Genomic DNA, 21,381 nt, shown 5'->3' with positions numbered 1-21,381 from the left:
TCTTGTTGCAATTGAAAAAATATATATTTCAAAAGTAGATGATGAGATATCGTGATGCTGGTTTTATGTTAAACAGTCTTTAGTATAAAGTACTTCATGACATAGAATTTGTGATCAGATGAAAATTATGAATCTGTTAATAATAAGCACTATCCGAGAAAAAGCAAATTTGTGTTATAATATTATGAAACCAAAACAAGTGTTCAAGCACAGCGAAACTGGATAACTAAATATGGAACAAATCCAGATAGATGGAAAAGAGAAAACAGAGTTTTATTATAACATACGTGAAAGCTGCGAATTGGCAACGTTGTAGTGACTGAAAAGCATACACAACGGGAGAGCTGAATGTATATATTTCATGGAAAATTGTGAATATTTAGATACTATCTATACAAAGCTTTTTCGATTAAGAAAAAATTATTGAGAGAGGTTGATTCAAAGCGTCGAAATAAAATACTCATAGATGTTCTATTTCGATGTTAATTTGCCTAAGCCTATTCGGAGAATAGCAAAAGCCAATCAAAATGGGTTGTGATCTCTACCACCTCAATATCTCTCGAGTGTTCCCCTAAGCTAGCGAGTTGCCTTTGACAATTCTCTGATCATTCTCTGTCTATAAATATGCCAGTGATATTTCGGTACATCTTGAAATTCGTAAAATTATGACGCGCGTGCTTATTTGCTTCGAGACTCGTTTTCCATAGAAAGTTAGGGATTTATTCGTACCGCAACGTAACCTTGATTCAGTCATCAAGTTTGCAACAACGTTGGATGCTATACAATTTATTCTTTTAATCAATCAATCTTTTGTAACAAAAATTTTAACGAAGAAAACCATTTGTGACACCAGAAAATATTTTGAACATCTCATTCTTCAAAAGTGATACATGGATTAACAATTCGAAAAAACAATATATTATGTGGTTCGGTATGCAGTCTTTCTAGGTTTAGCTCTGCGAATATATCACAGTAAGAATCTTCTCACTTGATTGCAAAGCGTTTAATCAGCAGTTTTCTATTTCACTGGCTAAAAGAAATTATGCTCAGTTGGAACTTGTGTAATATATATTAAGAAAAAAAAACGAACAAAACGTGCAATTTAAAATAAATACTGTGCAATAAATGTACAAAAGCTGACAACATATACAGTGTGCAAATATCAAACATTCAACTGTTTCGGGTTATTGGTTTCCCATGGCGACAAATTTAAAAGTTATTTACTGGTTCATAAGGTTACACATTGGTCGATTGTCAAGGCCATGAATTATGTAATGTTGGCGAAACGCCTTTTTAATTTCTACGGATCACCGGTAACATTTTCAACAAATATCTTTAACTTTTATCCTTCTACTTTTCCCGATACTTCAACCCAATAATATTCAAGTATAGTATAATATCGTTTTTTTTTATGATTCAGAATTATGCAACAAATTCGTTAGTATCTTGGAATTTCGCTTCCGATGCCATCTAAGCTGTTAATCATACGGTTATAGAAAGTAAACAAAAGCGAATGTAGCGATGACGCATTGATACTAAAAGAAGATAATTATCGAAAAACAAAATGAAAACACAGCCAAAGTGAAGTTTTTCGTGCTTAGGCTCAATTCGTGATCAGACAAAAACATAAGACAATTTTAACTTGTTTGGAAAAGCGTCGTCAACTTTATTAAACATTGAGCAAAATTATTTCCACGGTCAATTATTATGTTTGCAAAAGTAATGGCTTGTTTCATAACGAATGTACTTTTTTTGTTACTAGTCAGTCACAAGCGTGTGCCACATGATTATGATTTGAAGAAGATTAAAAAATTGTATAAACTCAAATTGCACTCTTTCAAACAAGTACGAATCGTCAAATGTAAATATCCGTTGTTAGGCAACTGGTCATTAAATCAAATAAAGAGGATGATTTTCTTCGTTGTCTCGTCTGTTTTTTGATCCTATGGCACCTCGTACTCCGCCGAAAGCACGTACAAACGGATTCTTCGAAAGCAACGGTTCTTCTCTCATGTTATCATATTTTGGAATGATGTATCTTGCCTCAGAGTTTTCGCTCATAATAGAAGGATCTTCTTTTTCCTCCAACGTTTGCCAAAAGTGACTGATTTTTAGGAGATCGATCAGATACGGCAGGTTGGTAGCTGACGACAACGGAGCTCGGTCAGAATCACTTTCGAAGTTATCGAGCTTATTTTGGTGGTGGTGTCTTGCCAGAATCGCCTTCAGTTTTGGACTCACATCATATTCCACAGTATCATCGAAATTACTTGGATCTTTCGATGCCCGTCCCGCGAAAGGTCCTACGACAAGAGGGCTAGCGGTATCTAAAAACATAAAACAGTAATATAAAAACTTTTATCCCGAGAGCATGAAACGTCGATTCAAATAATTCGACTTGTAAAAGCCAATTTGTCGCAGATAGCCAATGCCAATGTTCCAGTTGCCAAACGCTGTGGTTACGTTACAATTAAAAGAGATCCTGACGGTATCATCATATATGACAATTTTTATGTCGATTTCCGGTAAATGGTTTGGAATATTTGAAGACTTTCGTAGCATGATTTGAGATTTACTTTTGATCATCAAATATCATCCTACACAAAGCGATGTTATCAAGTCATGTGTGATCACAAGTCCAATCGAATAAATAAATATAACCTACCACATCTCTCATTGAATTCCAAGAAATTTTTTCGACCATAAAGATATTTGCATAGGTCTGAATTACTTGTATGAATTTCTCTTGTGTCGTCGTCTCCATCAAAAGCAGCATCTGTTAGAATGAGAGAAAAATGTCACCGATCTAAAATAAATTCTACAAGATTATCTATCTCTCGGGTATGAGCTATTGTTACATTTTATCACCGAGTCGAAAAGCATAAGTCTGTTTAATGGATTTTGCTCATATTAACGTTTACGTTACTAAATCGCGTTTTATAGTTTATAATAGAGCAATATACACAAATATCATTGACACAGCCGAAAACTATTTGAAAAGTGATATTCCTATTTATTTTAAAATTATCCAAAAAATAACTGCAACTTTTTAAAATTTTCTTCCTGTGTTGTAGATTATCGCGCTTTCAAGGTATTCTATTTTTGTATGTTTCGTCATCGCTTGCAACTCGAGAACATTAGAATTCCATGTTATATATCCTAAGCTTATATTTTCACTAAAATATCCAATTCTTGGTTTTCTAATGTGTTGTAAAAAAGCACAAAGTATGTGAACATTCCACTACATCGTACATGGTGGATCGGATAGTCAAATTGCATACAAGAATAGAATGCGAGAGTGATTGCAAACTTAAGTTTTCATTACACACGACGCACATCAGCTTGTCGCGGCTTATTCTTTATCGTCAGTAAATTACCCGAGTTGTATTTTAAGAGGGACTGTGCCGCGATAATTAGCGAAAGGCCACGTCGATCGCATCGAGAGAAGCGCGGAATGTGCGATCTCTGCAAATCGATTGCGTTTCTGCTACCTATCCTTTCGCGTCGGAAGATCCTATATGTATGGCTGAGGAATCTCTCGGTCAGATGAAAGGCTACGTAAATATATCTCTAAATATAATCGAGAATTTTCGGCAATGATTTTAGCTTATAATAATTGTTGTTGTATATATGATGGTCAAGGCGCCGGTTATCTCTCTTCGTTTTGACTTTTGCCATCGCAAAGTTTATCACCGCGTATTGTGACTGGCTCGATTATTTCGTCGTGAACGATACAACTTGTATTTTACAGCATTACTTCACGAGGGAACATTGAAATAAAATATTTATGAGAAAAAAACAGTAGGTTTTTATACACCTCTGAATTGTTGTTTATTGTACACTGAAAAACTGTTAGTATATTAGCAAAACAATGGTTGTAATATCCTTGTTATTTAAATCGAAATCAAATTTCGAAAACCAATGGTAAGAGTCATACAGTCGAATGAGCGTCATGACTGGAGGTTCTGCTATAGACCGATAGAACGAACTTTCACATCAATCATAAGATTTATTTACTATGAAATTCAAAATATGTTATTTTGTTTTTTCCAAGTTTGGATACAAATAATGTGTGGAAGTCGGTCAGATCGATAAGACGATTTTATCTTTCTTCGCATCTTAAGAGAAACCGATACAGCAGACGCTGAATCAAAATCAGATAATATTCAGCCTGAAATTTACCGCAAATGTTTTTAAATGGGAAAATATGGAATCGCACCATGTGTTTTGCCACTTGTACTGATTCCAAATTTATCTGATATGGCCTTGAATGATGGACTTGCGATAAAAAATTGTCATATTCCTACTTAAGTAGCGTTTTGCGACCGATGTAGTTCCCACACCCGAGACATTTTTATCGCTATGCGTGTAACTCGAAACTAAAAGGTTTCATTTAATCCAAAATCGAACTCCAATAACATGTATTAGGTGAGGTTTTTAAATATTCCCAGCTACTGATGTTTTCCCAATATATCATCTCAAAATTTTACTTCCAAGTTGGCAAACGACATTCGTTAATTCAAAAATTAAGTTGATTAAATTAGAAATACGGCGTGTGGTTCGATTTATTTTGCATATTACAAAAAGGGTTCATTTCTTCTTGAGTTCGAAATGTCAAGGTAGTAAGTATCAAGTCCTGTTTATACGGAAATTCTATATTTTGGCGTGTTTCCAGTGAACAAATTTATATGGATTCCACGACCGAGACGTGATTTATACTTTATGTAAAATGCTCGGGATTGTGCGAGAGCGTGAAAATGTGGCCAATTAGCGATATCAGTGTGCAGACTAATTTGATTATCTCTCTATTAATGATATTTTTGCGAACTGGGACCTACAGATACCTTTTCCAGTATCAAATTAGGAGATAATTCATGGCATCTCGGGGGAATTCATCTTTTTATCACGGTTGGACTCGTCAGTTAATAAGGATACGCGGGAAGCAATAATCCAATACTTTACGGAACCTTTCTCTAGCGATCAAAAGATGATTCACCGAGATTATAACGCCGATATACAAATAGTGTTTTCGTAGAGAAAATTCACATTACTCCAATAAATGATTTGAATAGGCTCATTATCCATGCAAATGTACAGTCCCAGTTTAAGAGGCATATATTGACTGCTTCCTGAGCAGCTTCGTGCTTCCTAGCGGAGGCTGGGAATACATCATTCGTTCGTTATACGTGATAATGTCTCTTGCTGACACAAGTCCCTCCTTTTACGCACCGTACACAATTTAAATATGACAGATTGAGAATTTAATAACCGGAGAGCAAATGAGAATATTGATTTTTCCAAAGGTACGAATATTCAACAGGTCCGGATCAACTAATTGTCCAAATGGCCAATTAGGCGTTTCATGAATTATATATTGTTTTACATTCTCGTTAGCAAATATTCACCAAACAAGTAAAATAAGACATTCGATTTTGCTCATCTGCTTGCTTGCGATTGGCATGCCATAGACCAGTGTTGAGAAATCAATTCATTTCAAATTCAAAGCTACACAGCTGTGTTTATTTACACGGGGGTGTGCAACAGCCGCTCGCGGGCCACAGCCCGACTCGCTAGGCTATTTAGTGCAGCCCTTGTCAACACTCAGATTATCCCCATCAAGCATAAAATCCAGCAGTTTATGTTTAAAAAAGAGCTCACATGGGTAAAAATACATCATGTTATTTGCTCTTGTCGCTGCGTTAATTCTTTCGCTGTTTTTCCGGTGCCTTTACTACTATAAGGCTAAGCGATAGCCGCATACTCTTTCTTGCCTTCCCCGTGGCGCTCTGTTTGTCGCTAATGTATTTCGTTGTTGCATACTTTTATTTTTATTTTAATGTAATAGTTGTTTTTGCCAAAAATGCTAACGTCATATTTCAGAAATTAGAAAAAGCGATTAATTAGAGTAAATTTTGATTCGAAATTGAAGGTACGCGAAAATTCGTACCTTCTGAAGTATGCGCACCAAGTTGGCGCACAACCTGAACTCAGGTTAGGGTTAGGGTGCGCATACTTCAGGAGCACCGAAAATTCACTATAAGCAATAAAAACGCCATTAGACCCGAATTTAAGCTACAATCACTCAAAATAGCTCTGGAATTCATCATTTAAAAGTTGCGCTGACTTATTTACATGCTAATTTCGTTATTTGAAAATATGCGAATTTTTAGTAAACATAGTTAAGTAGAAGACCTTATACATGCGCATCATCTTGATCAAAATTGCGTTACGTAATTATATTGGCGGATAGGTTGAACTAATTGTATCGGATCCGATGCAGAAATGTGATTTGATATTACTTGCAGCTTTTGCTTGCTTTAGTATATCACCCTGTATCAGTTATGCTAAACATTCTAATAGTATTCATTCTATAATATTACCACTTTGTATAAAAATGTTGTCCAATATTATAAATTGTCTTACCCGTGGTATAACACAGCAGCGCAGCAACAAAGAGAACACCTCCCGACACACGTTTTCCAAGGGTTGTGACGATCATTCTGTGACGTGACGTGCAAAATATCGGTTGAATTTTATTTTAAAATATTTTAAATCGTAATCTAGATGAAGAAGTAATACAAGATATTATCATCCGCGACCAAAACGTTGTACTAATGAACACTAAAATGGAAACTCATTGTAGTCAGCAATATTTAATTATTAAAGCTAATTTATTGTATCTAAACAACTTTTTAACTTGTTATAACCATCGGCCGTTGTTGGTTTGCCGCCTCGGTCATATTTTCGATAGACCAGCCTACTTGAACATGCAGTACGTCACAAACCACCAGTTTCTTCGTGTAATTGCGTCAATTCTTTATCGATATAATCATGCGTGGGATGTAAGTAGCAGAAGAGCTGCCAGGCTTTTAGGAGATAATATCGTCTATTGCACTTACAATTTTTCGGCCTCAAAATACGAGAGTAATGTGGACCAATCACACAAAATAGTGTATTATCTTTTCACATTTTTTTTACCCATACTCTTTCCACGCTTTCCACTCCACTTTATCGTGATTTTCTTTTATATTATTCTTTCTGTGATTACCCCAACCCCAAAAACGACTCTGTGATGCTTGTAGTTATAAATATGTGATATACATCTTGCGGGTAAACAAGATCGGAAATCTTTATTATGTGCAAGACCGAATCCGGTTTCTACATGGTGAGTTTGGTTAAAATCTACTTAAAAATTAAAATAAGGTATTTAGAAATAAAAAGAATGTGAAATGGAACATTTAACAAATCAAAGAATCGATGCAAAATAAAAAATTTTAGATTGAAGTTGAAATGAATTATTTTAGTCACCAAAACATCCCGAATAATCAATACCAAAATTATCTATACAAAGTTCCTGATTCCTAAAAATATCATAAAGAAGTAAATACAGAAAAAAAAATGCGCAAATGTAAACTATATACCTGCTGAGCGGTACAGAAGCAGACACACGTATTTGAAATTGGAGCCTGACATGGCACCGGGATTTGTTATTTAATATTTTCATTTTTGTAGTTTAAAAACTAAAGTAATTACACTATTTCTTACTTTTTGACATCTTTTCATTATCTGTTCAAATGAAAATGACGATAAAATTACTTAGAAACTGTTTGTGGGCTTAACTCTTCGTCGCAATGCCCCGTCAGGTTCATACTTCTGATTAGCATGAACTGTTGAAATAACTATTCCCAATTTTAAGCTAATCCTCGTTAATCGGCCAATCCCAGCTTTTGCGAGTGAATTATGCAGTAGTACTATCACATTTCATATGCAACAAAGACACAGGTGTTCCGGTTTCAGGGAAAAGTGCATTCCGAGGGAGAAAATATTCGAAACTAAAAGTAATGTCGAAATAATTGAAAGATTTATGGTGTTTATCAGCGCATATTTCATAGCGGATATTGCAATATCAAAGAATTTATACAGATATGCAAATTTGGAAATTCGGGACCTGAATAGCACAATAATTAACGACCATACCCAGCTATATTGCGGAACAACGTTCGAAAATTTTAGTGCAAAAAATTTCCGTGCAAATTTTACATTACAAAAAAAATTCTGTACGAAAGTTTATTTCTGAATTTGTTCCAAAACAAGAACCGATACAACAAGTTCCGGGTATAGCTGAACTACTCTGGTTACAGCACTGCAGCAGATGAAGTCAGAACACTAACCGAATTGATATTTTTACCACTCTAAAAAAATCCTTCGGGTATTGAAATTGTGCCATAACTCTCGTAAAAGAACATTAGTATCTAAATGTATACAATAAAATCTAGAATTTGGCAAAAACATTATCACCCAACGCAAAAATAGGCAGCCATTCCATTACTGATCCACAGTTTGTTGGCATCTAGTCTTCTTTACAAACTGCGAATTAAATTGTTCTCCGCTCTTTATATTGTAATTGGCTGCGATAGAACAAATGGAAGCGAAAAAGGCGGCCGAACGCTGTGAAAAATTTCAGCTGATCGAATGGCATACGCCGTTGATTGCCCGAGTGCACGTTTTGACAACGCCTTAACCATTAAATGGGGAAATGAAGATTTTTTTTCCATCTTGATTTAATGAGTATACCATCTGGATATATGGGCTCATCATTTCTCCAGAAATAAATTTAGAAATTTAGTGTGAGATCTTTTCTCCATTTTAGAAAATGAAAAATCTAAAATGGCTACCACTCTAGTGAGTGGTAAACTAATAATTTTCTTACGAAATATTAATCTATCCGATTTACAACGACAATTTTTTAATTTTTTTTCATAATTACAGATTGATACATTCCAAACAGCTAAAAATAAATGGGGTAATATATTGATTTTTTGGTCACCTGTAGTGTGTGTACCAGGTTAGGGTTAGGCCATAATTTTATTTTGAATTTCCCTATTTTAGTTCTATTACGAGTTTGGGAACTGTCTGTGTTAGCCAAGTGAATATACCCACTACCCATAGATTTCATTCTCTTTACACAACTTGATGTAGAGTATGCGAACAAAATTAGTTACCTTCATATTGGTACACACACTTCTGGAGCGCCGTTTTTTTTTCATATCAACTGTTCATATAATTCGTTAACGTAATAGGAACTATCGAGTTTTTCACTCAAATATCTATATTTACAAATGCCTGCCTTGATATAATTCCAAATCTTAATGATAGTTCCACGCAGCGAATTGCAGTCAAAATATTTGAATATGTCTGAAGTATCGTCGCAAATTGGGACCATTTTCAAATAAAGTTGAAATGTTATTGGAGAAAATATTCAGTCAATCATCATCTTCAAAATTAGAACTAAAATCTAGAAATATATATTTGACAATCTAATTTATTGTTTTTGTTTCAATTAATAGTTTAAAAACGGTTACAATTATACAAATTGAGAAATAGCCCATGTTGCACACCTTATGAGAAAAGAACTCTAAGAAACTGATATAAATAAGATGGTGTTTGTTCAGCGTAGATTAAATGAGGGGACTAATTATATTCTCCTAATTCAACCTGCTTGTTTGCACAATTATTCTTGTTATCGCTCGCGTCAATGAAGGAATACGAATATTCTGACAGGTCGTATGCATGTAAACGTTAGTTAAATTCATGGTTTTTGCTGGCTACATACATAGTCACACGTACCTTTGTGTTAAATAAAAATCTTTGTATTTTTATACAGACACATTAATTACTAATGTTAATCACATTAAGGTTTGTGCTAAATTCGCGCTAACAATAGCGCCGCTATCAACTAGCACATTTACGTGACAGGAAATCACTAACCGAACGTGGATGGGGAGGGTCAGTTAATACACACAACGAAAATAGACTTGCAGGATAGGTATTTTGAATACTCACTCGTGTATTCATCGTATATTTTTATCCGCCATATTGTTTCATGCATTACATCGTGGAAGGGTTACTCATAGATACTGTCTCCGTACCGAATAAAGTTACCTAGATGTATCTAGAGACAAAGTAGATGAAACCAGCTAGCAAAATAATAGTTGGTTTCAGGTGGAGCGAAGCAGAAGTCAAGTCTTATTTGACCATAATGCTCGATCACGTTTTGCGTGCGATGCTCAAAATTAAGTGTTCGCTTTAACACGATGTAAGAAACGGTTTCGACCAATGTAAATTCTTATTATCGATGGCCGTTTGTTCATGATTTACTCTCTCGACTTCCATTATATATTCGGATCATCTAATTCTATCTGCCATTAACGACGTCTCACGTTTACTGAATATGACCCAACAATGAATAGAACGTAACGGGGCACAGTTAAGCTAGAGATTAAAGGCTTTTGCGTTTCCAAAACACGTTCGATTTCCACCTGGGTATCTTGTCACACGTTTAGAATCCAACATGCCGGAAAAACAGCGACATTTTGTTTCGATTCGACCGTATTGTTACGATGGAACATAAATATCACATATTTTATATATATCATACGAATATCGAAAAATCGCATATAAAGCAATAATTAGAAAGGCGATCCATGCGCAACGTTCAATAATGCATTGTTACATAATCAATCCATCCCCTTTTCTAACCAAAGTTATACAAATTCCATTTTTTTTTGGTCATGTTGAAAAAATGCAGATCTTACAGCTGTTTGGGCCCACGGACGTTTTGAACCAAACCCACAATGCCAATAACGTTTGTGTTATTACCATTAATGAAAGTATATGTGATTTTTTTCAGTAATTGTAATAACGGAATTAGTAATTGATATTCTGGGCCGAAACGTATGTAAGCTCTGGTTAAATCTTTTACTTATTTTTACGTAGTCCAATAAGAATTGGGTTATCTTTTAATTGTTCAAATTTGTTGAAAGGCCATTACCAAATACACGCTTTTACGAAAAGGATTAGCTTGTGAATTGGATCATTAGAAGTTCATTCCGTTGTTAGCAATATAGATCCAATAAACTCGTAAATGTAACTCCTTGGATAATTTTTTTATCATAAATGCTTTAAAATTGTATTGGTATATACATACCTATATCGCAGGTTTGTCGAAATTCACAACACCTTGGTTTTGGATTATCTGACAGACAATTTCTCCAAAAGTCTGAAATTACTACTAATACAGGCCAGGACGTACAAAGGAATTATTAAATATTTATCACTCCTATATATAGCGATCCAGTAATTAAAAGCAATTCCAAAAGTCACTGAACTAAGTACGAGTGTATATCTGAATTTACTCTGCAATTGTGTAAATTCGCGTTTTTTTTTCGATGACGATGAAGATAAACTGACTCGAAGAAATATTTATGCAAATTGACATTTGACAGTACGGCTTTAAAACTAAGACTTCCGCTCAGGGATTGTTTTATTTCATTTTCGCACAAAAACTGTTTGTCAGATTGAATCATATCAGGGGCAGACAATATCGAATATCCTATGTTTTATTGGTTTATCTTGACGCCAAATTTCAGCGTTTTGTATCAGTTTAAACTGTAGAATTGGCTCAAATTTCGTGTGTTTTATGAAATTTTAATGAAATGTCTTGAATTATGCCAGAATCTTATCTCGCGTATAGGAAATACGAAAATTGATCTCAAAAAGAGCGTCAAGAGAAATACATTGATATGAACAATTGCACATATATCACAGAAATATCAAATCTCTCAAAACGAATAACAATGATGTCGTGTTGCAGATTTTAAGATTTCTCTGTTTGTCTCATTTAAATGTCGACTAAAAGTGAATCTCTTCAATTTCAGAGTGAAGTGTCATATTCGAAATATTTTATTTTTCAAATTCTGGAATTCCATTCCGAGTTATGTGAGTGGGTCGGGTCATTTTGAGAGTAAGAGGTCGCATAATCGAAGTATCAAACTATTGGTATTGTGGGACAGGTCAGAATCAATTTAAATAAAGGTGTCAATCTACGGGGTATCTTCCAAATAAAGACGGGAATTTATGAACGACACATATGTAGTGCAACTGTTCATCTTTTTAATATTTGGCAATTGATATCTGATTATTCGTGGTACCAAGATTCTCCAAGTTGCGAATCATTGGTATAAATTTTATTTTTTATCATAACAATCGTGAACGTGGAGGTAGAATTGAAAGGCCAATGGTGGTCTTTGTCCCCATTGATATTATCACATTTTTAGACTTTCGAAATGTAGAAAATTGATATTCGAGTACTGTACTGGTGATATTGATGGCGGAAAGGAACGTCACAATTCGTCAAAATGTCAATATTCAAATATATTTATTTCTATCAATAACTGACGTACAAAAAAAGAGTAATTATTTATGTTCATTTTAAATGGTAAATAAGATGGTATAGCATTTTAAATTTTCAATACGTAGATTAATCGACGACTGGATTTGCATTTCATGTATAGTAGAAATTAACTGTCAACTCGACTATACTCTCATCTATCGGAAACAGTTAATACCAATACACAATCACAACATACATAGTAAACGACGTAGTTTGCCGTTATTGAACTTGATTCGATTCCAATTGAAAGTTGACGCCGTGAAATATTTTTGGCGACAGTAGGTTATGAACAATCCAGAGGCAAAACGGCATTAACGTAAATAAAAATTTTCGCTCATTCAATATGTTCTGATTATAAACACTTTCGTTTCTAAACCACTACATTTTGTTATATCACGTTACAAAACAGGCTCAATTTTTTCCTGGCCCTACTGAGCTGGAATGTACTATATACCCAACCCAAATTGGTGACGTGTAATGGAGTAAAATGATGAATAAAATATCTTTGATAATTACCGATGTCACATTATGGCGATATGTTTTACTCATTATGTTTTGAAATGTTAGTTTGCGATTCTAAATCGTCTTCGCATTGTATTCAAAAAGTAAGTTCAATCCGATTCATCGCATTTCGTTCGCCAATTTTTTATGGTTAAACAGGTTCAGCTAATGAATCTTTTTTCCATTCGTGTCCATAGATTAGTGGTGGTAAATATAATATGGTGCTGCAGCGCAAATTCGATTTGTCTTCAAACTCAATTTAAAATTTTCTCGAGCAATGAAGTTTATGCTAAAAATAAATTAGGGTGAGTAGTGCAGAGAAAATGATAGACAGTGGGAAGAAATTTAAAAAGCAAGTTATAAAACGCTTTGTAAATATACTTAATTAATATGAATGTGTCACATACGCATCAATTCACGTGGTAGAGCTTAAACCCCTTATACAGGGCGACACAAAAACAGAATCCATTTTGGATACAATCATACACAAATAGAAGTTCAAGCGTTAAATAATTTTTCCTTATTTTCGTAAGAGTAATTAATAAATTTATGGGACCTCCAGAAGTATGCGCACCAAGATGGCGCACAACCTGAACATATTATGTATGTACCGGTTAGGATTCAAGTTGTGCGACATCTTGGTGCGCATACTTCTGGAGCACCAATTTATGTATTCTGTTTTTAGGGGGTCGCCGTATACAAGCAGAAAATTATTTAATTCAAAAATAAGAATGATGGTGATGAAACACGAAAAAATAGGCGAAAGGTGATAATCTTGACGAATTTGTCATTAACTAGGTTGAACGTAGTACATTTGTTTCATTTTGACATTTTAAAATAATGTCATTGTTGGTCGATCAATCGATTGTTCAAATTTGCGTGGAATTTGACAATTTGATAAATCGCAAAGGTTAATAAACCGAAAATAAACGTTTCTTACAAAAAATGTCAGTAAACACGACGGGTGACATTCAGAAAAAATCGAAACGTTCTAATGCATTAAGAAATTATTACTTTTGTCGTGTTGATGTGCTTGTCTGAATCAAACGAAGTGCGGTCAAGCGCAATTTTTACGTATGCTATATTTTACTAAGTTAAAGATTGTTTTACTCAGTTTAGGTGCATTACGCAATAAGTAAATCTCCGTAACAGCAGTTAATAAAGTAGAATTTCTTACGGGTATATTTGCGCATCACCATGTACATTCTACGTAAAATTTCTTCGACAACCGGAACAAATTACGTCATTTAATGACGATTACGCAAACGAAGTTTTCCGCGTTGCTTTAAAATCGCTTTAAGCGTGTTGTTTGTTACTTTATAAAATTGCGTGTTAAATCCATTTACACGGAATAGAAGTCGAATGTCCTCATGTTATATAGAATAAAGTTAATAAACAATGCAAATGGAGAGCCTTCAACATTACACACGATTATCTCATTTAGTCCAGATTTTCGAGGTGTAGAATATTTTTTGCGTAACCCCTGGCTGTGTTCCTACTGCCGAAACAACGCTTCCTCATTGCCAGAAATGATCATATATTATAAATAGCAATGCTTATGAATATTTGTCAGTTGGATTTCATATTTATTCCGGAAAAGAAAAACGCCATCCAGCTTACCTTTTTGAAAATATGGACTGGATCATGTAAAAAAGAAGACCGACGACTGGGGCTGGGCTTTTTCGAAAACAGATGATTTCAGAATCGGATCGAGTATTTTTTTTTCCGAATCGAATCTCTGATATATGGAAGATATTTGAATTAATACAGCGACGTAATTGTAAATGACTTTTGTTGTTGTAAATGGGTCCTCCAGACCCAAATTTAACTGAAAACATAGAATCCATCACTCAGTCAGTTTGCTGACTTGTCACACACAGTAAGAAAGATGTTTCATCACTGGAAGAATAGAGTAATATGTCATGATTGCATTTCAAAAATACATATAGCATCCACATTTTTTTACAAGATGGCAAACAATTGGAAATTTTCGTCTCAACTGATTCGAATAACTTACTATTTGTGATAACTAAAACTATTTCGTGTTGTGTATCGAATGTTGTTCATTGGTATTCCTAAACTGTTGTCCTATGTGTGACGGGTATATGTCGCGCAAATATGTGTTAGGACAAACTCCTGTACCTCCACCACGTCTGTTTTATTCCGCCACGCGTGGCCGAGTACATCACACATGTTCTTCGTTATCGGTGTTTACCCACAATTCAATGTAAGTCGCGTACAGTCGTAGACTATCGGTACTGTGGTTAGTTTCCTGGACCTTCGCGTTCGTACATTTTCGCATTGCTCTCTTGTTTAATATGTAGGTTATATTACATAAGGAGTCAAATATTCAGTATTTTGATACACAGTATTGGAAATTTAAAATCTGCTCAATATAAACATATTTTAAGAACCTTGCATGAAGACATGAACAAGAACTTTGCGTGTTATTGACATTAACAACGTGGTAAAATTTCAAAAGTTTGTGTCAAACAAGAGTGAACAGGACTGCTAGATGTTGTAACCTCTTGTACGGCAAAACCCCACAAACGGCGAAGTCAATTTTAAATTGCGTTCACTCGAGTCAACCAACTCAAGAAAAAACTAATGCATCAATTAATTTCGTCATTTCAAACGTTTTGCATTAGTCTGGCGTCATTGGGAGCAATTGGGACGAAAACACGTACGACAAACCACGTCAAAAAAGTTGCAAACTAAACCAAATTCATTGCGCCTGAACAAGTCCGATTTGTTAGCAAATCCCTAAGGCCCGACAGAGCAAACCATTAAAAACTTCAAACTATGCTTAATGATGACAACACTTCCTCGAAACATTAATTATTTATGGCGAATTTTCTTCAAGTCTTTGTTTGTTTTCGAAGTAATCGACAACCAAACATGGCGCTGAAAATGTCTGTTTGTCGATACCTATTTAAGTTTGATCAACAGGTCAATTTTTGGAGTCATTGTGGCCTTTTTAAAAACAAATAAATGGTATTTTTTATTGATGATTAGTTGAAATGTGGAAAAGGATGTCTTTAGGGAATTCATTAATTAACGACGATGTGGTCAGGTTTGCTAAAGGCGTGGTTGCTTAAATATGTAACCCACTGGAGGTGGAGGAGCTGAAACAAAATGTTCATTTTTTCTGAAAAAAATTCTTTAGGAGTCTTCAGGATTTATGATGCTGTAACAACAGTGATATTGTTGTAGAACGGAAAGTGATGATCTCCAAAATAATACACTCGATGCATTAGTTTAAAATAAAAAGACACAGAAAGCGATTGCAATATTTGCTGACGACCGAGTATGAAATATGATTTTCAATGTCATCAATTATAAATTTAATAATAAATTGTTATTAGTTAGCCATAAGCCACTTTCTCATTCTTAGAATCTATTTTGAATCAATGGCGCAAATAAAGACAAGCCCAGCAACCGCGCCAAAGTGTCTATTGAGAAGATAAACCAATAAATCTTTATGCTATAAAATTGTCAAGTTTTTTTTCCGACTTTCATGGGAGTAAAAAAATGGCACAATTACGTCAAAAAATACCATAGAGCGTTAATTGATCTGAGAACTATGTTCAAATTTCCAAAATGGCAAGTTGTATGTACGTTTAAAATCCATCACTTTGATGCAGTAATATCTCGAAATATGAAAATATAAACTACATGGAAACTCAACTGCCATGCAAATTCTCTTGAAACAATTCGCCGATTGAGATCCGCTGATATAGGAGATAGTGATGTGATATATGAATAACAAAATCAGGACTCCTCTGTGCGGCGATTTAGGTAACCCCATGTGTGTAGGCCGTCTCCCGCCGTCCGAATCCATGCATCTGGAACGTTTACCAGGTTAGGCTATTCTGAAATACGATTCTGGTATCATGTGTCTTCAACTCTTGATTGCCTCCTGGTGGGAATTGCAAGAAAAATAATTCAAAGAGTAATGTATCATGTTTATGTCCACAAAAATGCAATTTAATAGAACGATTTAATCATATATATAGTAAAACATGTAGTCGGAATCTAGTTCTGGCCGAGTAGAGATGGACAGTTCAATGCTCCACGCAGTTAGACAAAGATTCCCATTTTCTACGCAAAAATCGAAAACAAGGAATCAAGATAAACGTTGCGAAGTCCAATTAGTATATTAGCAAATGTATTCTTCTTTTCCCTAAGTCGCCATGTCATCAAAATCACTAAGGTACTCATGTTTTGAAGTTTGGCAATTATTAATAAAAGGAATTCACTTGAGACGGATAGATAAGGACAAACCGCGAATACACCGCGACAAACAAACAACTAGTACTGGAAATGAGAACCTAATGACGTCCGAGAAGTATGTGTAAATAAGATATTACATTATACTTATTCAGCTCAAAGTTCGTGCTTGGTCTAAGTGGGCTATTCTAGTCCTATAGAAAACAGAAATGGGCCTAACGTGGATATTTTGCTTCTGAAAAAAACCTAAGCTAAACTCAAAAAAATAATTTCCGCTACGCTGTCTAGATATTGTGAACGTGGCGTGTACGTGTCGTTTTGTAAATTCAACCGAAATAGCGTTTTCGTGAAAACTAAACTACAGTATATTTCATATTCCAAGACGTCGTTACAGCCGCAGGTATACAGCATTTACAGGTCCTAACTCGTTGGCAGTATGTCGCGGTCTAGGGAGAGTGACACAATCGGAAAACCATTGAACTTTCAAATGCCGAGAATATAAATTTCTGCTAGGATTCCCAAAGTTTCCACAAGAGTTGATGTTAATAAAATTGTTTAGTTTATGCCAATTTTATTTTATCTGCGTCGGATGGTAAGATCTATTACACCTTACAATTCGTCAATAATTAACAGCGCACAAAACGCTATCGTATTATATCTTCTTTTTTCCTCACTTATCATATTGACATATAAGATTTATGGCGGACAGTCGTTCGTAGCGCTAAATAAGTATTTTTTTTTTGAACACCTCTCTGTAATTTAGCATTCCGACCGTGGAAGTTTATTTTAAGCCGCATTTAAATAAGTGCAGATGTGCAGGTGTCCATTTGCAAGACTAAAAACGTCAAGTCTATTTCACTATAGTAGCAGCAGTTGTTCACTGCTATTCACAGCCAAGGTGCTGATCAAAACGTATGAGCTGTGAGCCGGGGTAGAAGTATGATATGTTTTTGAATTATTTCAGTGTTGTATCAAAACTTTTTGTTGGCCAGTGTTCTATCTAACAAAAGTCTTTCAGACATAGAAAGCTATTGTGCTTCTCCAAAATGATTTTGCTTCAACGTAGCCTACTCTATTTCTCAACTTAGGTTTATGGCTAGTGTTTATCAGCAATGCCAAAAATAATGACCAGCGACTCAAAGTCATAAATCGTTCAAATTGAATAGAAAATTACAGAACCAAATAATACTTATTATGTATGATATTATATATTATAATTTAGGGCGGTTTACTCGGAGTTAATTGCAGAAAAGTAATTCATGGCAACAAGATTCATAAGGAATGGTTTAGCAATATTGATTACTCTTTCATTTTGCGGAATGATATATTATCTGTATGAAACCTCTACCCAAGAAAGGTAGTGTATGTATTGTGTAAAATCAATACCAAATAAAGATTCTTAATAAATATGTTTTTTTTTAGTTGCGAACTTTGGTGTGTGTCTGGAAAAGAGTGTCACAAATTTATAGAAGTTTGAATCCGAACTTTTTAAATACAATATGCATGTACAAGGAATTATTGCAGTGCACTGAATTTTGAAATCTAAATGCTGATCTGTTTTAGCAACCATTGTATCCAGAATTCCAAATTTAAAGATAATTATCTAAAACAAGTATTTTGACTTAATCATGTTGTTTTAGATGTCCAGTTATTTAGTACTAGCAAAATCCAATTGCAGTTTTTTACAATTTTACATGAAACCTTTCTACTCTAGATGGCCAAAACACAATCTTGGTATGAATATGCTGGGAAGCTACATGGATCTGCCACCTTCAATGAACTACTCTATTGAACCTACTCTCTTTCATCCTATGAGTTCATTCAAACAGTTTGGTTTGGAAGAAATAAGTTTTTTAAAGAAGATGGATACAAAACGGTCCTTGTTTAACATTACTATGGCACCCTGGAAAATGATGTGTACAAATAATACCAATCATTCAACAGGTCACATTTTCAACGTAATATATTTTAAGAAAGCAAAATAGTGAGAGTATCAACCAGTATGTGTAAGCAGACATATGTATAGCAAATTCAATGAACATTTCCTGTCATATTTTACAGATTCTCGATGGGCAATGATTGTTGCAGTCAAGACAGGATACAATAGGATTGAACAACGAAATCGTATCAGAAAAACATGGGGTTTCAATAAGTTTCTCGATGGAGTTTGTTTAGATGTTATTTTTGTTGTTGCGAGTACAACAACCACAGAAGAGAACCTTAACTTGAGAAAAGAAGAATCGGTACATGGCGATATTTTACAGGTTGAATTGGAAGAAACATATCGGTAAATTTTTAATTTGCACATAACGATACCACGCTTTCCACAGTCGTGTTATTTATCTCACGTCGTGAGAAATCGTGCAAAAAGGAACCTAAAAAATAAGATCTCAACATCTGTCAACATGCTAACCTCTTTTGAGTCCTGTTATCTAGGGAATGTTATTGTTAGACCAACAATTAATGTGATTCGATCACGCAACCCTTACAACATTTGACGGGTAAATAGGTTCATTTATTATTTGTACATTAAAACAAGGATGGGACATAACGTTTATATGGACCACGTGCGGTTTATGATTTATTCCATATGATTTTTTTCAAGTATAATATTTTAACAGAAACATTGGATTGAAAGCCCTAGCTTCTATGCAATGGACAGCTGATCATTTCCCAAGCAATTGGATATATTCATCCGCAGATGATGACATGTCACCAGATTTTTCTCGTTTATACAAAAATATAGAAAAATTAATGTCACAAGAAGGGAGTTTTTCCAAATACTCTGTCAGTGGTGTTTCATATGATAAGTTGAACACACAAAAATTACCAATATTTTGCGCCTATAGCTACCGACCAGCCGCAAAACCAAAACGAAATAAATGCAAATGGCAGATCAGCGTGGAAATTTATCCATATGAATATTATCCACCGTTTTGTTTGGGAGGTTTTTATTCAATGTCAGTGAAACAAGCAAGCGCAATTTACACTGTTTCAAGATGGTATCCCTATTTTCATTTGGATGATGTTTGGATAACAGGATTTATGAGGCTTCGTTTCTGCGATTTAATGACAGACCGGGAATTCATATTCAACAAGACAGATATCAACTGTGGAATGTCTACCATGGCTGGAGGCAGAGTAAAACACGGCTTTTAACTGTTGTAATATTTTGTTGGAATATGTGTACTATTCGGCTCACAATATAAAAGCTGAAAGTGCCAAAGTGGGTTAGATTACACTTATTACTTTGTGTCGAAAGTCTCATTTGAATATTCAGTTCTGGTCTTTTTCATTTTTCTCGAACGCCATTGAATGATGTGCTTATGTTATATATTTGTAGAAGTAAATATTGAAGGCTTATGAAAAGTTGTGGCCTGAAATGCACGAACAAGATTCGTTAGAATTTTTTGATATTATCAAAGCCGGTCTATTCTTATATATATATCAGATTTGAACAATTTACCTTGAAGGCTGATAGCGACAATTTTCACGTATTTTCAGAAATGTAAATTAACACGTTTTATACTCCAGCACAAATTGCTTGCATGCTGAACTTTCCGGAAAGAAAATCAACTGTTCCCGGGAAAGAGCTAAAACGCTATTACTTTTTTCTTTTAAATTTCATCTGAGTCTTATGGGACCCGATATGCCACCAAAATTTTCTTTCTTCATTTTATTGTAACACATTTTTATGGAGTAAGTCAACTCTTTGAGAAATGACAAGCAATAGTTGACCAAATCTATCAGCCCGGGTCGAAGCCAAGGGTGACGCATTCTGTGAATATAACAATACCACTTCTGAAATTAATTTGAATCTTGTTTTGTCCGCAGTGACATATATAAACTGAAATAAGAATAGATTGATAATACTCTTCTAGTCAAAATTGTGTCTAACTAGCAAGTCTAGGCGCAATGAAATACAGTGTAAATATGGTAATGAAAAAACTTAATCAGAACGACAAGTATAATAAATCATCCAAAGAGGAAGGTCAAAATTTATTTAAATGTGTTGTAGGCAGTGGTGGTATTCAGCCGGTTCGCACCGGTTCTATAGAACGGGGCAGCCGACCCGGGCAGCACGTAATAGGGGGCAGCAGAACCGAGCTGTAGTTCGCGTTATTACACAAAAGAAATTCCTGACTAACGAAGGGAAAAGGGCGATCGTTCAGACATTTGTTAATCGCAAAGTAGCAATTGGACATAGAAATAAGTGAATTGTTTATTGCTAATAAATGAGTTCGATCTCGTAAATGTGAGTTTGTAGCTTAAGTTGATGATTTATTTAATAAAACGAACGTTTCCATTCTACTTAATTGGCCTTTAATTTATTTATTCTCGTGCATAACAACATCTATAATTTGTTCATTGCACGAATTATTTTCATGGTTAGATATAAGGGGCAGCATTTTTGGAAA

At 34.7% G+C, this 21,381-nt stretch overlaps 2 protein-coding genes across 2 annotated transcripts; one reads left to right on the top strand and one right to left on the bottom strand.

Moving 5' to 3' along the window:
* Positions 1-770: 770 nt before the first annotated feature.
* Positions 771-6,559, bottom strand: LOC120346634 (uncharacterized). The gene is made up of 3 exons (XM_039416401.2): positions 6,424-6,559; positions 2,666-2,776; positions 771-2,327 (listed from the first exon to the last, which is right to left on the bottom strand). The coding sequence occupies exons 1-3, from the start codon at positions 6,497-6,499 to the stop codon at positions 1,891-1,893; spliced, it is 624 nt and encodes a 207-aa protein (XP_039272335.1). The 5' UTR covers positions 6,500-6,559; the 3' UTR covers positions 771-1,890.
* An 11,234-nt stretch (positions 6,560-17,793) lies between these two features.
* On the top strand, positions 17,794-21,179 carry LOC120346279 (beta-1,3-galactosyltransferase 5-like). The gene is made up of 5 exons (XM_039415982.2): positions 17,794-17,900; positions 18,186-18,320; positions 18,678-18,907; positions 19,025-19,250; positions 19,585-21,179. Exons 2-5 carry the CDS (start codon positions 18,223-18,225, stop codon positions 20,120-20,122), a joined length of 1,092 nt encoding a protein of 363 aa, XP_039271916.2. The 5' UTR covers positions 17,794-17,900; positions 18,186-18,222; the 3' UTR covers positions 20,123-21,179.
* Positions 21,180-21,381: the final 202 nt, after the last annotated feature.

The sequence above is a fragment of the Styela clava genome, chromosome 8, assembly GCF_964204865.1.
Source record: "Styela clava chromosome 8, kaStyClav1.hap1.2, whole genome shotgun sequence".
Classification (NCBI taxonomy): Eukaryota; Metazoa; Chordata; class Ascidiacea; order Stolidobranchia; family Styelidae; genus Styela; species Styela clava.
The sequence above is the reverse complement of the archived record's forward strand: the minus strand, read 5'-3'. Positions and strand labels throughout refer to the sequence as shown.